This window comes from Mobula hypostoma, chromosome 21 (genome assembly GCF_963921235.1).
Source record: "Mobula hypostoma chromosome 21, sMobHyp1.1, whole genome shotgun sequence".
Classification (NCBI taxonomy): Eukaryota; Metazoa; Chordata; class Chondrichthyes; order Myliobatiformes; family Myliobatidae; genus Mobula; species Mobula hypostoma.
In genome coordinates, this window is record NC_086117.1 from 45,495,466 (window position 1) to 45,512,820 (window position 17,355).

Consider the following 17,355-nt stretch of genomic DNA (forward strand, 5'->3'; position numbering starts at 1 on the left):
CTTGTAGGGTGGGTTAATGGGTGGAGGTGTTGATCAGCCTTATTGATTGGGGAAAACAACCGTTTTTGAGTTTGGTGGTCCTGCTGTGGATGCTGCAGTCATCTCTCTGATGGGAGTGGGACAAGTAGTCCATAAGCATGGTGGGTGAGATCCTCCATGATACTGCCAGCCTAGTTCTGGCAGCTTTCTGTATACACGTCCTTGATGGCAGGTAGGCTGCTGCCGGTGATGCGCTGGGCAGTTTTGACTACACACTGTAAAGCCTTCCTGTCTGGAGCAGTGCAGTTTCCATATGAAGCAGTGATGCAGTTTGTTAGGATGCTCTCTACTGCACATCTGTAGAATAACTTGCGTATAGATGTGCATAGTCTGGCTCTCTCAACCTCGTCAGAAAGTAAAGGTGTTGGTGAGCTTTCTTGGTTACCTGGGATGTATTCTGGGATCATGAGAGGTTCTTTCAGATTGGCCCTATTATTAATAGGATTTTGATCTAAAAAAAACAGAAGCTAGCTACTTTTGAAGACATATTTATAAACTTCCTTTTGACCTGTAGAGTGATGTAAAACTAAAAATACAAACCCCATTTCCAGAAAAGCTGGGATATTTTCCAAAATGCAATAAAAACAAAAATCTGTGATATGGTAATTCATGTGAACCTTTATTTAACTGACAAAAGTACAAAGAAAAGATTTTCAATAGTTTTATTGACCAACTTAATTGTATTTTGTAAACATATGCAAATTTAGAATTTGATGGCTGCAACACACTCAACAAAAGTTGGGACAGAGGTATGTTTACCATTGTGTTACATCACCTTCCCTTTTAATAACACTTTTTAATCATTTTGGAACTGAGGATACTAATTGTAGTAGGTTTACAATTGGAAATTTTGTCCTTTCTTGCTTGATATAAGACTTCAGCTGCTCAACAGTCCGTGGTCTCCGTTGTCTGATTCTCCTCTTTATGATGCGCCATACATTTTCAATAGGAGACAGATCTGGACTGGCAGCAGGTCAGTCAAGCACACGCACTCTGTGTCTACAAAGCCACGCTGTTGTAACCCGTGCAGGATGTGGCCTGGCATTGTCCTGCTGAAATAAGCATGGACGTCCCGGGAAGAGACGTCACCTTGATGGCAACATATGCCTCTCTAAAATCCTAATATATGCCTCAGAGTCAATGGTATCTTCACATACATGCAACTCACCCATGCCGTGGGCACTGATGGACCCCCATACCATCACAGATGCTGGCTTTTGCACCTTTTGCTGATAACAATCTGGATGGTCGTTTTCATCTTTGGCACGGAGAACTCGACGCCCGTTTTTTCCGAAAACTAGCTGAAATGTGGACTCATCTGACCACAGCACACGGTTCCACAGTCTTTCAGTCCATCTGAGATGAGCTCGGGTCCAGAGAACTCGCCGGCGATTCTGCATAGAGTTGATGTATGGTTTCCTCCTTGCGTAATCCAGGTTCAAGTTGCATTTCTGGATGCAGCGACGGACTGTGTTGAGTGGCAATGGTTCTCTGAAGTACTCCCGAGCCCAGGTGGCTATAATTGTCACAGTAGCATGACGGTTTCTTAGGCAGTGCCGCCTGAGGGCTCGAAGATCACGCGCATTCAACAGTGGTTTCCGACCTTGCCCTTTACGCACTGAGATGTCTCTGAATTCTCTGAATCTTTTCACAATATTATGTACTGTAGATGTTGAAAGACCTAAATTCTCTGCAATCTTGCATTGAGAAATGTTCCTTTTGAACTGACTAACAATTCTCTCACGAATTTTGGCACAAAGGGGTGAGCCACGACCCATCCTTGCTTGCAAAGACTGAGCCTTTGATGGATGCTACTTTTATACCCAATCATGATACCTCACCTGCTACCAATTAGCCTGCTTAATGTGGAGTCTTCCAAACCAGTGTTACTTGAATATTCTGTGCACTTTTCAATCTTATTTTAACTCTGTCCCTACTTTTGTTGAGTGTGTCGCAAGCCATCAAATTCTAAATTTGTGTATATTTACAAAATACAATTAAGTTGGTCAGTAAAAACGATTGAATATCTTCTTTGTACTTTTGTCAGTTAAATAAAGGTTCACGTGAATTAACATATCACAGATTTTTGTTTTTGGAAAATATCTCAACTTGTCTGGAAATGGGGTCTGTAGTTCCTTTTGTAGTCTCTGCCCAGAATACTTTATGATTATGTTCAATGATACTCCCCAAGACCCCTATCATCAACATTGCCCAACATGCCATCTGGGCCAGCCACAGTTTCAGGGTATCATATGGCGAGTGACCCATTTTTTGACACCATATTCAAATATGACAGGCCTGTGACTGAATACTCTCCACTTGCCTGGGAAAGTGCAACTCCAACAGCAACCCAGACAGTGGGGGGAAAAAAAGGCACGAGAACAGTGTCTTAGCAGTATCAATCATGATTCAGTTACACTTAGCATTGTTATGGAAAGGGATAAAGGTTAGAACTGGTGAAGGTTCAGAACCAACGTCTGAATGCAGGGACTTGACCAGAAACACCGACAACACAATCCACCCCAAGCAAAAACTGTTCAACTCAGTTAGGTTCCTCAGCATAAGGTCCTTTGCTTCAGATCCATTAATTTGGATCCAATAAGCTATACACAGGCCAGTAGAGATTCATGATGTTGCCAGGATTCAAGGAACTGAATTATGGAGAGCTGTTGATCCAGCTGTGAAAATTTTCCCCCACTAGAACATAGGGGAATGAGGAACCTTTTTACAGAGGTGCATATCATGAGGGGCATAGACAGGGGCTAACACATACAGTCTTTTTTCCAGGATTGAAGAATCAAGAAAATAATTAGTTAGGTAGTCAAGACCTAGGGGGCTTCGATAAGGTGAGAAGGAAGAGATTTAATAGGAACTTGAAGGGTAAAGTTTTTACCCAGACAGTGGTCAGTACACGGAGAGAGCTGGTGCATTAATATTTTAAAAGGTACTTGGACAGGTCCATGGATAGGAAATGTTAAGCATGATATGGGTCAAATGCAGGAAAATAGGACTAGCTTAGATAGCAATTTTGATTGGTGGTGTCCAGTTGGTCCCACGGATCCGTTTCTGAGCTGTGTGATTGTCTGCAATAATAAAAAATAACTCCCAAATCCAGGGTCTGTGGAATGTGAAGAAACACAGACAGTGAAATAGCTGAAGGGGAGGTGTATGGTAGATAGCAAAAAAACTCAAAATTGTAGCAAGTCCACAGGAGTTTAGAAGAGTAAGATCAAAGTGGAAATTAGGCTGCAAAGGAAAACATTGTGTTATCATCAAGGAAAAACAAAACCCAAGATGCTTCAAGACCTTAATAGCAGCCTGGCGTGCAGGCGGAAGGCATACATGTATCATTCCCAATTAACAATTCATGGAAAGGGAACTGATATGAACACCGATGTTACAAAGTATTAGAAATGACAAACACTGGAGGGCACATTAAGCAGCCAAACAACTTTGAAAATGGATGAATTGGTAGGTGCGGAAAATGTACTAAATAAGAGAGAAATCGTTCAGGTTATGACTAAGTTTCTATTCATATTTGACTACAAGAATGACACTGGAGGGACGTGTGTCACTGTTGTAGGTACATCTTGACAAACAGGAAGGGGTGGGAAGTACATCGTGGGAAAGAGCTTAATTGAAAATCACAAAGGAATTTCCTATTATTTTCAGTGTAAATACTGCTTCTGTTCCCAAGCCCTAAAATACATCAACACAAATATCTGAAATAGTCAAATATGACTTATTTACAATCAAATCTTAAGATAATAAAATCATACATAATGTACCCTTTCAGGATATTCACCAAGTAAAAGGAGAATAAAATAGATTAGGCCAAGGTTAATGTAAAATGGGTGCTTGACAGTTGGCGCCGTCTCTGGGCAGAAGGGTCTGCTTCCATGTTGGATATCTCTATGATTCTCTGAAATATAAAAGATCCCTGATAGGATGGACATACCCTCCAGACACAGATAAAGGCTCCCTGTCTCACAATAAGAGTTTAATCACTGAAGACAGATGAAGTAATTTTTTCTCTCTCTCATTGAATTATCAGTCTTTGAAACACACTTGCTCAAAAGCAAATGGGAGCAGAATTCTTGATTAGCAAGGGGATGAAAGGTTACTCGACCAGAGAGAAATGAGGTAGCAAGCAGGTCAGCTGTATTCTTATTGAATGGCGATTAGACTCAATGTGTGGAGTTGCCCCCTCCTGCAACTTCATGGCAGACCTGCATAGCACCTTAGTGGTGGCAGGAGGCACAATGGTATTGCAAGTTCTATCAATACCACACACCTCCAGAGACTGAAGTTCAATCCTGACCTCCAGTGCCATGAAGAGATTTCACATTCTCCCTACGATTGCACTGAATGCTTCTGGGTCTTTCCACATCCCAGTGGTGCACAGGTTGGTTAGGTTAACTGGCCATTGTAGGTTAACGGCAGGAGAAACAGGGGGTGTGGCAGAAGGTATTAATGAATATGTGAGGAAACAGCTAAATGGCGAATGGAATGGCTCTGAAAGCTGGCACAGTCTCAGTGGGGTGAATGGCCTCCATCAGAATCACTGGCAAATATGACGTGCTAGTTATGACTGGCATTCAGATAAAAGGTGATGTTGGTGAACCCAAGCCTGGAGTTTATGAGCAACATACACAAAATGCTGTAGGAATTCAGCAGGCCAGACAGCATCTATGGAAAAGAGTAAACAGTCGAGGTTTTGGGCCAAGATCCTTCATCAGGACTGGAAAAGAGATGAGAAGTTAGAGCAAGAGGGTGGGGGGGGGGGAAGGGGAGGATGTAGAACAAAGTGGTAGGTGATATGTGAAACCGGGAGAGGGGGAAGGAGTGAAGTAAAGAGCTGGGAAGCTGATAGGTGAAAGAGATCATGGGCTGGATAAAGGGGAATCTGATAGGAGAGGCCAGAAGGCCACAGAAGAAAGGGAAGGGGGTAGGAGTACCAGAGGGAGGCGATGGGCAGGTAAGGAGAGGTGTGAAAGGGAAATGGGACTGGGAATGATGAAGGGGACCGGAAATTACCGGAAGTTCGAGAAATCAATGTTCACGCCATCAGGTTGGAGGCTACCCAGACAGAATACAAGGTGTTGCTCCTCTAATCGGAGTGTGGCCTCATCGCAGTAGTAGAAGAAACCATGGACTGACATGTCAGAATGGGAATAGGAAGTGGAATTGAAATGGGTGGCCCCTGGGAGGTCCTGCTTTCTCTGGCGGATAGAGCATAGGTGCTTAGTGAAGCCGTTTCCCAAGCTACATCAGATCTCACCAATATACAGGAGGCCACCAGGAGATCCCACTTTTTCTGCTGGATGGAGTGAGACCCAATGTAGATTGGAAGACTGCATTGTGTGCACTTACATTCAGAGACAAATGTCCTAATTCATGCCGACTCTCCCAAATCAACCCATACCTCTAAGTGTAGATTCATGCTGTCACTAGAATTGTGTCTTAATAATTTACCTAATGTGATGTTAGAAGTTGACTGACCTGATATCTCTTTGTAAATAATTATATCCTTTGATTTACAGATTCACAATTTACGATTTTTAATTTAAGTGTAATTCACACTATAGGTCATATGTCCTTGAATTTGCAGTACGTAATTTTAGGGGGCAGAGAGAAAGATTCGTATCAACATTTGCATTAAGTTGCAATTAAAATCCCAGGTATTGATGGGAAATTCATTCGAGTTGTTTTCCATTGGCTACTGATGCAAGTACCTATTGAAACGAAAGTGTGTATTAGAAAATCAGAATCAATGAAATGAGTCCCTTTTTCCCTTTTTCGTGAAAAATATTTTTAGAACAAGAATTCAAAGAATGTGGGGTGTAAAAAGTGATGATGCTTCTGAAGGTGCCAATAAGTTCTTTCTTTTTCTTTTTCAATCTTTTTATTAATTTTGAAATATATAAAACAAAACATAGCAATAATACAAATAGTAGGAGATATATTGTTACACTTAAGAAAAGTAATTATAAAATCAAATAGTGTAAGTTACCAAAGCTCCCAATCATATAGAACTGACAACAGATAATACAAATCAAAAAAAACTGAAAAAAAACATGAAAAAGAAAAAAAAACAAAAAAAAAAACCCCATCCCCAAAGAAAAACAAAATTAATCAACTAAACTAAAAGACTTGGGCAAAACTAACAACTTAAAAATGGAAAAGAAGAAAACGTTCGTGTCGGCAACTCCATTCCCCTCCAACAACAGTACAGAGAGATAAAACAAGTTTGGAAATGATCAAATTACATCAAATGAAAATGCTGAATGAATGGCCTCCAAGTTTTTTCAAACTTAATGGAAGGGTCATAAACTGCACTTCTAATTTTCTCCAAATTCAAACACACCATAGTTTGTGAAAACCAATGAAATACCTTAGGAGGGTTAATCTCTTTCCAATTCAACAAAATGGAGCTTCTAGCCATTAAAGTAAGAAATGCAATCATCCTTCGTGATGAAGAGGTTAAATAGTAAGTTCAAGAACAGCCATGGTTGGTTTGACTGTTTCAAGAAATACGAAGGGCGACATTGCTGGTGTGTGCATGATTCCCTTGGGTTTATAAACCTGGAGAACCTCAAAGATCATTTTCAGTTGGTAAATGAGGCCGAGGGTGAAGTAGAATACAAGGATAATTTAGAAGGGTTTGTGTAAAATAGTAAGAAGATCAAAAAAGATCTGTTGGAGTTGAGCAACAGAGGTCACAAGAAGAGGAAGGACCAACTGATGTAGAACCATGACTCCCAAATGAGCAAGCTTTCGGAGATTTCTGATATCAGCATCAGAATCAGGTTTAATATCACCAGCAGATGTCGTGAAATTTGTTAACTTAGTGGCAGCAGTACAATGCAATACATGATAATATAGGAAAAGTAAATAAGTAAATCAATTAGAGTGTGTGTGTGTGTTAAAGTTAAATTAAAAATAGTGCAAAAACAGAAACAACTAAAGTCAGTTAGTGTTCATGGGTTCAACATCCATTTAGGAATCAATGGCAGAGGGGAAGCTGTTCCTGAGTGTTCTTTCAGGAAGGACACACTGATGAGAAGAAGGGTATATCCTGGGTGATGGGGGTCCTTAATAATGGACAGTGCCTTTCTGAGACACCACTCCTTGAAGAGGTCTTGGATACTACGGAGGCTAATACCCAAGTTGGAGCTGACTAGTTTTACAACTTTATGTAGTTTCATTCGATCCTGTGCAGTAGTACCCCCACCAATACCAGACAGTGATTCAGCCAGTCGGAATGTTGTCCATGATACATCTGTAGAAGTTTGAGCATCTTGGGTGACAAACCAAACCTCCTAATGAAATATAACTGCTGTCTTGCCTTTTTTATAGCTGCATAAATATTTTGGGACCAGGTAAGATTCTCTGAGTAATTTCACGTTCCTGGGTATATATGTATGTATGTATCTCTCTCTCTCTCTCTTCTTCTGATCCCTCTATGAGGAATGGTTCATGATCCCTTGTCCTACCTTTTCTGAAGTTCACAATCAGCACTTTGGTCTTACTGAGGTTGAGTGCAAGTTGTTGCTGCGACACCACTCAGCTAGCTGGCATATCTCACTCCTGTATACCTTCTCATCTCTATCTGAGGTTCTGCCAACAATGGTTGTATCCTCAGCAAATTTATAGATGACATTTGAGCTATGCCTGGCCACTGTCATGGGTATAGAGAGAGTAGAGCAGTGGGCTAAGCACACACACCTGAGGTGCGCCAGTGTTGATTTTCAGCGAGGCGGAGTTATTAATACCAACCCGCACAGATTGTGCTCTTGTGATTAGGGAGTCAAGGATCCAATTGCATACAGACCAAGAAAGGTACTGCCATACAAAACAACATTCCATGTGTCAATTTTTTCACACACGAGTTCAGATGCGCCATACAACTCCTATACCCCCACAATTCTTGTAAAAATGTTAATATAGAACTTGTGCATAATCTCATGCGTTTAAGTTACTATCACATTCAGACGGTGCTAGTGTGGAGATGTTGTTACATGATGGAAAATGCAGTGCTTTGCCACAAGGAGATCTACTAGGTGAAGGACAGCTGTTCAGATGTTCATCAACATCCTCAAATTCAGTTCATCATCCGCCAAGGAACAATCACAGGAAGAATCTTGCCCTCAACATCATAAACTCCAAGTTGAGAAAATCTGCAGATGCTGTAAATCCAAGCCACATGCACAAAATGCTGGAGGAACACAGCAGGCCAGGCAGCATCTTTGGAAAAAAAGTAAACAGTCAACTTTTCAAGCCAAGATCCTTCATCAGGGCTAGAAAAAAAAGGATGAGAAGTTAGAGCAAGAAAAGGGGGGGGGGGGCGCGGCAGAAGTAGTATAAGGTAGTTGGTGATGGGTGAAACCAGAAGACAGAGAGGGGTGAAGTAAAGAGCTAGGAAGCTGATAGGTGAGAGATAACGATCTGGAGAAGAGGGAAATCTGATAAGAGAGGGTAGAAAACCATGGACGAAAGGGAAGGGGGAGGAGCATCAGAGGGATGTGATGGGCAGATAAAGAGTTAAAGATGTATGTTCTCTGTCTTCTGCTGCTGTAAACCCATCCAATTCGAGGTTTGATGTGTAGTGCACTCAGAGATGCTCTTCTGCACCCTATTATTGTAATTTTCTTCTTCTTATCGTGTCCACAGACAGTCTATACATGGCCCAGCCAGAACTGGACACATTTTTGCACCTTGTTGTTGAATTCAGCAAGATCTGCAACAGTACAGGGTTCCTCTAGCGATGGGCATTGCAGGAGATGTTGCATAGTTTGTGGCTCAGTTCCACATTCACAAGTTGTCGAGCTGGTTGTATATCCCCATTTGCTTAGTGACACCTTTGAACGACCTACACTGGTCCTGAGTCTGTTAAGGCACTTCCAGGTTGTTCAGTTGCAATTAGCTCCTGGGGTAGGCTTTCATCTGGTGGAATTTCCATCGTTGGGGGTTGTTTGAGACTGGCAAGCCGGTCTTTCCACAAGGCGATGCCGGCTTCAGATGGGGTTGATTGTAATGGAACAACACTGTTCATGAAGCTCTTCCTTGACCTTAGGTGGCTGGGTGTAGGTGTATGACCATATAGAGGGTGTCTCTCATCTGATGTTTGACAGAGTCATTCTTTCTTGCTGGCTACCGTTCTTCTTATATCAGGGAGAGCGATACCCGCCAGGATATATAGGCTGTTGGGTGTTTGTTGGTTTTAAACAACCTGTGATAAGTTGGCAGCTTGCATTCAGAATGGCATCCATCTTCTTAGCATGAATAGATCTTTCCCATGCAGGGCAGGCGTATTTGGCAGTGGAATAGCAAAGAGCAAGTGAACTGGTTCGCCAAGGTAGAAGCGTTCACGTCACGGCCCTGGTTCAACCAATTCTACCACCACCACACGCAGCAAGTAGTGTATTCAACATTTTTGTACCATTATTGTAATGCGTGGTTATTTGAGTCACTGTCACCTTCCTATCAGCTTGAACCATTCTGACTATTTTCCTTTGACCTCTCCCATTAACAAGGCATTTTCGCCCACAGGACTGCCGCTCACTGTATATTTTATTGTTTTTCCACACCATTTTCACCAGCTGTGCGTGAAATTCCCAGGAAATCTATATTTTCTGAGATACTCAAACCACCCCATATGGCACCAATAATCATTCTCTTTTGTTTCAAAGTCAACCCAACTTAAAAATCTAACCAACACTTATAGCAAAATCAAAGGAATCTTCTCTGTAACCACTCCATTCTTCCGAAGTCTGCTGCAATTTCAGCAGTATCAAGCAACTTGGTCACTTAGATCACTTTTCTTCCTCATTGTGATGTTTGGATTGAACGACTGAACCTCTTGACCATGTCTGCATGCTTTTGTGCACGGGTTACTCCCACATGATTGGCTGATAAGATGTTTGTATTAATAAGCAGGTGTACAGTGTACCAAATAATTGGACGTAGCATGAAAACCTGATTGATCAGGAAAGCCTGTGGGATCCTACGGTAAATGATAAATTGGATTCAAAATGCAAAGATTAGTTTCAAAGTTTCAACGGTTCGTGAACACATTGTTCTGTAGGACCCAGCAGTAAATTCCTTGAATTACTGGTACATTTTAATAATCTGGACTAAAAGTATGGGCCATGATTAAGAAATGTGCCAAAGGTAGCAACTTTAGCAATGTGGTCAATAACAAGGAAGCAAGTTAAACACAAGGAAGATAGCAATAAACTGTTTCATGTGCACAAAAGTGCCAAATGTAATTCAATTCAAAGAAGTTTGTGAAAATACAATTTCAGAAAGCAAACAGAGGAAGTAGACGGTAAATAGTAGAAGTTATGTGTAAAAGAACAGAGGGACCTTGAAGTGCAAATGCAGGCAGTGTCATAAACAAATAAGATGACAGAGAAGTGAACCTGCTTTTATTAGCTGAAGCAGAGTAAAAGAGTGGGGAGATAATGCTGAAATTGCAGCAGATTAGGGAAGAATGGAGTGATTACAGAGAAGATTCTTTTGATTTTACTGTTAGTATTGGTTAGGTTTTTAGGTTGGGTTGACTTTGAAACAAACAAGAATGATTAGCGGTTTAATATCTAGACTGACTGCTCAGGAAGGACTTAGTGAAATAAGGATATGCAATTGGTTTACAGGGCAATGGACTGGAGTGTAGCCAGCAAAGATGCAATGGGCTGAATGGCGCCCTTCTTCACTGCAACTCGATGAACAAGCAGGCTTGGAAGTTCAGCAAGTTGAAGTGTGGGTACAGAAATCAATCAGACATAGCTGGCAGCAAAGGGCAAAGAGGGGTTGCAACATGTGGAATGAAAAGGCCATGTGGACAGCAAAAGGTCAGTTTGGGCATCACAAAGACACAGCAGGCAAGATGCAGCCTCAGAGGTCCAGCTGCTCAGGTTCAGTTTTGATTTCCAGCGCTGTCTGTGTAGTTTGCATGTGTGGAGGAAAATGGGATTCCTCTAACACTGGCAATGGGGTGGGCATCTTTCAATGCCAGGTCAGGAGCAGTAGACCTTCTACAGCTCTTGTGGATATTAACTTTTCTCAAGGATCACAATAATGCAGAAGCTTGAAGAACAATAAGAATTTGTTCACGTATTGAAGAGAGACAGACAATTGCAGCATGAGAGTACATCAGTCACATACAAAGTTCTCAACATCTTCTGGTTAGGATGTTAAGCCAGCAGTAATTTTTCCCTCTTTCTCTCCTCTACTCCTACGGACAAAGACTTCTGAAACCAATCACCACCCGAGTTGCACACAGTGACTCTCATTCAGCTCCACAATGCCGGAGTTCAAGTCTCTATTCCAACAGAAACTTTGCATAAAATGTGCCCTCAAGTATTATCTCTAACCCCTTTTCTCACTGGCATGCAAAATCATAGAAACATACAGCACAGAAACAACACTTTCAGCCACTCCATCTATACTGATCATCCAGGCATATCCCATTTGCATCAGTCTAGACCCTAGACAAATGTCTTCTAAACTTTGTGACTTATCTGCATCTACCCCCTCATCTGGCAGCTTATTCCAGATAACCACCATCTGTGTGAAAATCTCCTTTAAATTTCTTCCCTCTTACACTAAACCTGCTCGTTCCACCTTTAGACTCACCTAGGAAAAAGATTTTGACCATTTATCTTGTGCCCCTCATCTCTTTGTAAATTTTTGCAAGATCTCAGCCTCCGAGGTTTCAGTGAGAACAAACCCAGCTTATCCAAACTCTTTTATAACTACAGTCTTCCATTCCAGACAACATCTTGGTGAATTTCTTCTGCACTTTCCCTATTACTACCAAACACTTCCTGCGGTGTGGCAACCAGAACTATACACAATACTCTAAGTGCAATCTAACAGTACTTTGAACATCTGCAACATGAGGTGGTGGAGAAGACACTTTACAAGGTCAGTATTCTAGCTTACAATTCCACCAAATACTGAGAAGCAACGTCATGATCATGCAGGCAATGCAAAGACCATCAAGTGTTACAAATTTTCATACATACAGGCAAGCTTCAGGAATTAAAATTTAGTATTATAATCGCATCACTGATCAGCACAGAAATTGGTCATATTAGCCACAAGTATTTCTAACACACCTTTTACATCTTCACACGCAAGTTAATTTAAATAATCAGTTTAGTAAATGGTGATTAAGACACAGACAATGGCCAGGATACCACAGAGAATTCTCATGCTCTTTTTCATATCATGCACTCAGACCTTCCAAAGCCAAATTAATCATCTAGTAATTCGGTAGTCAATCGCACCAGTCTCAAAGACAAGGCAAATTCCACCAGAGCAGCATAATAGTTTAATTCTGAATAATTACTAGAATGAACACCTTGTATTAGTAATGAGGATGATAAAATGACTGGATTGATGCAAAAACCCATCTGGTAAAATAATGACCCTCATGATTATTCTTAACTACCCTTATTTATAATTAATTTTGGACAGCAAACAAATTCAGGCCTGACCAGCAACGTCCATGACCTGTCATTCAATGTACACAGTATATTGATATGCATTTTGTATTCCAATTTGCAGCAAATGAAGTTTAACCAAATTTCCTAACATGGCACCATGAAAGGAGCAAGGTAGGAGGTACAGTGTGCAATGTTTTGTTATTATTTAGGACAGAAATAAAAATCAATGGAAAGTTTGCAGAATAAATCTTCCCAAAAGCTGATGTCTAATTCAAAGGCATTTTCAGACGGGTTTGCATGTGTATTTTCAGATAGGTTTGCAAATGAAGATCAGATAGGCTGATCATGGTAGAATTTTTAAAAATATTCTTGGATATTTTTATTTAATTGAAAGATTAGTGGCTATGGTAATGTACAAAACCAATCACAGATGGAGAAAATCTACTATAATCTGTCATCATTGGTAATGAAAAAAGTGCAAAACAACTGGGCTGAAAAACAAACTGATCCAAAACTAGGAACAGGAAACGGAACTGAGTGCAAAAAGGGTTCATCAGGATGTGCACAGTTAATGTATGCAGCTGTTGGTGATTCTCCAAGCAATCTCACATCTCATCCTAACATTTTCCGGACATGATAGGCAAGTCTCAAATTCTCGCAAATCATAAAGAACCACAATCACGTGGTCAGAGTGCCATAAAACAGCTGGTTAAAGGAGTTTACAGGAGTGGCAGCAGCCACATCATCTGATGGCTAGTGATAAGCTAAATAGATGTGAACAGTTAATAAAGTAAATGCCCAATCAACTGAGCAACGAAATGAAACTGAACCAGATTTTGCTTATCTGCTCCATGGGCAATCTATTAAACATAACATTGCGAATAAGAACAGACAGAAGTCAAGGCTGTTGCCGAACTGTAGAACCGTACATCAGCAAAGGTCAGCACACAGGTTATTATTTAAAACTCGAAGGCTATAACTCGTGGGCGGAGGATGCAGCTGATATCAGGGCAGAGTCATGCATAATCTTTATCCATGATTTTGCTGAGAAAATGAAGCGCAATAAGATCCAAGTTTAGTAATGATGGGAAGCTGGGTAAGTGTCAGTTGTGAGGTAGAAGGAGAGGCTCCAGGACAAGTGGCTGGATATGGACAAGACAGACAGAATATAACCGGTAAACTGAGAGGTCCCCTACAATATGGAAAAAATAACAAGGTTAAATGATTTTTTTTTAAACAATCAGTGACGGACTGAAAGATGCTGGTGTTTCAGAGAATCTGGGGACTCTGGTACACAAATCACTGAAAACTCATATGCAGGAACAGTATGCAATAGAAAGTCTTAATCGCAAGAGGACTGAAGTAAAAAGTTCTGTATCGGTGAACAACCCTGCTGTGATTACATTGCAAACAACTTTCAGGTCCACTTCCCTGTCACGGGAAGGACATGTCCACGGAAGAGCGAGTAAGATCAGGGGTCACTAAACTGGCTCTTTTGGGATTGTCCTACAAAGAGAGGTGAAACAGGTTGGCCCTGTCCTCTAGAAAAGTTAGATTAATGAGATGTGATTTCATTGAAATGTACAAAATTCTGATGTAGCCTGACAAGAGTGGATACACAGATGGTGTCTTCCCTAGCCAGAGTATTTATAATTGTGATACCATCCGAAGATTAGAGGACAGCCATCAAGGTAGCTACTGAATTTTCTACTGAGACGGTGTGGGGCTAGTTGCTGAGTTTATTGAAGAAACAGATCAATGGAGGTTTGGGAATCAAGAGATGTGGACTAGTGCACAGGAGAGTGTTAATGAGATCAAAGATAAGCAATGATTTGACTGAATAGCACAGCTAGCCATGGGCCACATGGCCGACTCTTGCTTCAATTTCCAAGTTCTTAAGTGCTGTGTTGAGAGGCCACATCAGTGGGACTGCACCCCAATCAGAGGCCACATCAACTGCAGTGTAGCTGAGTAGGTATTTCTGGAACTCTATCTCAGTGAAGTCAGAGCCCATGGAAAATTCTCCATCCAGAGTAAGCATGCGTAGCAGCAGTTGATAAACTGATGAAAGAAAAACGTAAGATGTAGACACTAACACTACATAGAGTTTACTAGTCACTGCAACCACATGCACCTGAGACAGTACAAGACTATCAAGTTCAACATACGTCTTACATTTGCAATCAGATTCTGCAGCCAGAAGCTAAACAAAGTCATTGTCAAGCAGACTAACACTCACCCAATGTACCAGTGGAGGGAACTGCACCACCTGAACAGAATGAATTCAGAGGATTGATAACCACGACACAAAGTGAAATGAGAAGGAGCTTACAAGTTGTAGAAAGAGCACTCTCCCAAGTTCACCTCAATGGGATTCGATAAGAGGGAAGCCAGGGAATTTTTCCAGGTTGTAGGATTACTGACAGGGAGCTGTATTTGGTGCGTGGATGAAAGGAAAATTGAGGGTTATGGGCTACATAGGAGGGAGGGGTTATATTGGTAAAACCATAAGATGTAGGAGCAGAATTAGGTCATTCAGCACATTAAGTCTGCTCTGCCATTTCATCATGGCTGATACAATTTTCCTCTCAGCCTCAATCTCCTGCTGTCTCCCCATATCACATGACCTGACCAGTCAAGAATCTACCAACTTCTGCCTTAAATATACATGAAGACTTGGCCTCTGCCATTTCTTTGCCCATTCTCCTAAACTGTCGAAGTCCTTCTATCGCCTCCCCACTTCCTCAAAACTATCTGCCTCTCCACCTATCTTCATATCATCTGCAAAATTTGCAACAGTGCCATCAATTCCATCATCCAAATCATTGACATATGTCGTAAAAAGAATCAGTCCCAACACAGACCCCCGAGGAACACCACTGGTCACCAGCAACCAACCAGAAAAGACTCCTTTATTCCCCACTCTTTGCCTCCTGCCAATCAGCTACTGTTTTTTCCATGCTAGAATCTTTCCTATAATACCATGAGCTCATAGCTTGTTAAGCAGCCTCATGAGTGGCACCTTGTTAAAGGCCTTCTGAAAATCCAAATACACATCAACCGATTCTCCTTTGTCTATCCAGCTTGTTATTTCTTCAAAGAATTCCAACAGTTTTATCAGGCAAGATTTTCCCTTGACGAAACCATACTGACTATGGCCTATTTTACCACATGCCTGAAAGTACCCTGAGACCTCATCCTTAATAATCGACTCCAACATCTTCTCAAGCACTGAAATCAGACTAACTGGCCTATAGTTTCCTTTCTTCTAGAAGAGGAGTGACATTTTAATTTTCCAGTCTTCTGGAGCCATTCCAGAATGTAGTGATTCGTGAAAGATCATTACTAATGCCTCCACAATCTCTTCAGCCACCTCTTTCAGAATCCTGGGGTGTACACAATCTGGTCTGGGTGACTGATCTACCTTCAGACCTTTCAGTTTCCCTACAACCTTCTCTCTAGTAATGGTAACTCCGCACACTTCATGACCCTCGACACGGAACTTTCACCATACTGCTAGAGTCTTCCACACTGAAGACTGATTCAAAATACTTATTCAGTACCACTATTGGTACCTCTCCAGCATCATTTTCCCGCAGTCCGATATCCACTGTCAACTCTTTTACACTTTATGTATCTGAAGAAACTTCTGGTATCTTCTATAATTATTGGCTAGCTTAATTTCATAATCCATCTTTACCCTCTGAATGTCTTTTTTGTTGCCTTTTGTTCATTTTTAAGTTTCCCAATCCTCTGACTTCTCACTAATTTTTGCTGTATTATACGCCCTCTCTGGATTTTATGTTGGCTTTGATTCTTCTTGTCAATCACAGTCATTTTGCATTTAGAATACTTCTTTCTCTTTGGGATGTATACATCCTGTGCCTTTTGAATTGCTTCCAGAAATTCTAGCCATTGCCGGTCTGCCATCATCCCTGCCAGTGTTCTTTTCCAATAAATGCTGGCCAACTCCTCTCTCATGCCTCTGTAGTTCCATTTACTCCACTGTAATACTGATATATCTGACTTTAGCTTCTCCTTCTCAAATTTTATCACATTATAATCACTTTCCCCCAAGGGTTCTTTTACCTTAAGCACTCTAATCAATTTCGGTTCATTGCACAACACCAAATCCAGAATAGCTGATCCCCAAGTGGGCTCAACCACGAGCTGCTCTAAAAAGCCATCTTGTGGCACTCTAGAAATTCCCCTCCTGGAATCTAGCACCAACCCGTTTCCCCCCCCCCCCCCCGTCTACCTGCATATTGAAATCCCCCATTGCCCTTTTGGTATGCATTTTCTATCTCCTGTTGTAATTTGTAGATCACATCCTTGGGGATCTGTATACAACTCCCATCAGGGTCCTTTTATCCTTGCAGTTCCTTAGCTCTATCCACAATGATTCAACACCTTCCTATGCTCTGTCACTCTTTTGAGTGATTTGATTTGATTTCAATTTTTTTTTTTACCAACACAGCAACACCTGTCCTTTCTGCCTTCCTGCCTGTCCTTTCGATACAATGTACATTCTTGGACATTAAGCTCCCAACTATAATCTTCTTTCAGCCATGATTCAGTGATGTCTACAACATCATACATGCCAAACTGTAACTGTGCTACAAGTTAATCTACCTTGTTCCGTATGCTGTGCGCATTCAAATACAACTTCAGTATTATATTCATCTTTTCGACTTTGTCTGCCTTTGACGTTGCAACTCATCCTGTTGACTGCAATTTTGCCCTTTCAACAACCACTCCTCACTACACATTGCGTCTGTTTGTAAACCAGCTACCTCATCTTCAGCACTATTATCTGCCTGTCCGACAATACTTCTTGCTTTGAAATCTATACAGCCCAGGA

The 17,355-nt window shown here is 41.3% G+C and overlaps 1 protein-coding gene across 5 annotated transcripts in view; it reads right to left on the reverse strand.

Moving 5' to 3' along the window:
• The window catches only part of LOC134359978 (rab-like protein 6), a 93,535-nt gene that overhangs the window by 57,185 nt on the left and 18,995 nt on the right, over nucleotides 1-17,355 (reverse strand). For 4 of the 5 annotated variants that reach the window (XM_063073899.1, XM_063073898.1, XM_063073902.1 and 1 more), the window contains exon 4: nucleotides 14,734-14,763. The exons of the other annotated variant lie outside the window; for it this stretch is intronic. In XM_063073899.1, coding sequence (XP_062929969.1) covers nucleotides 14,734-14,763 — 30 coding nt within the window. The remainder of the gene's footprint in view (nucleotides 1-14,733; nucleotides 14,764-17,355) is intronic. 5 annotated transcript variants of the gene reach the window in all.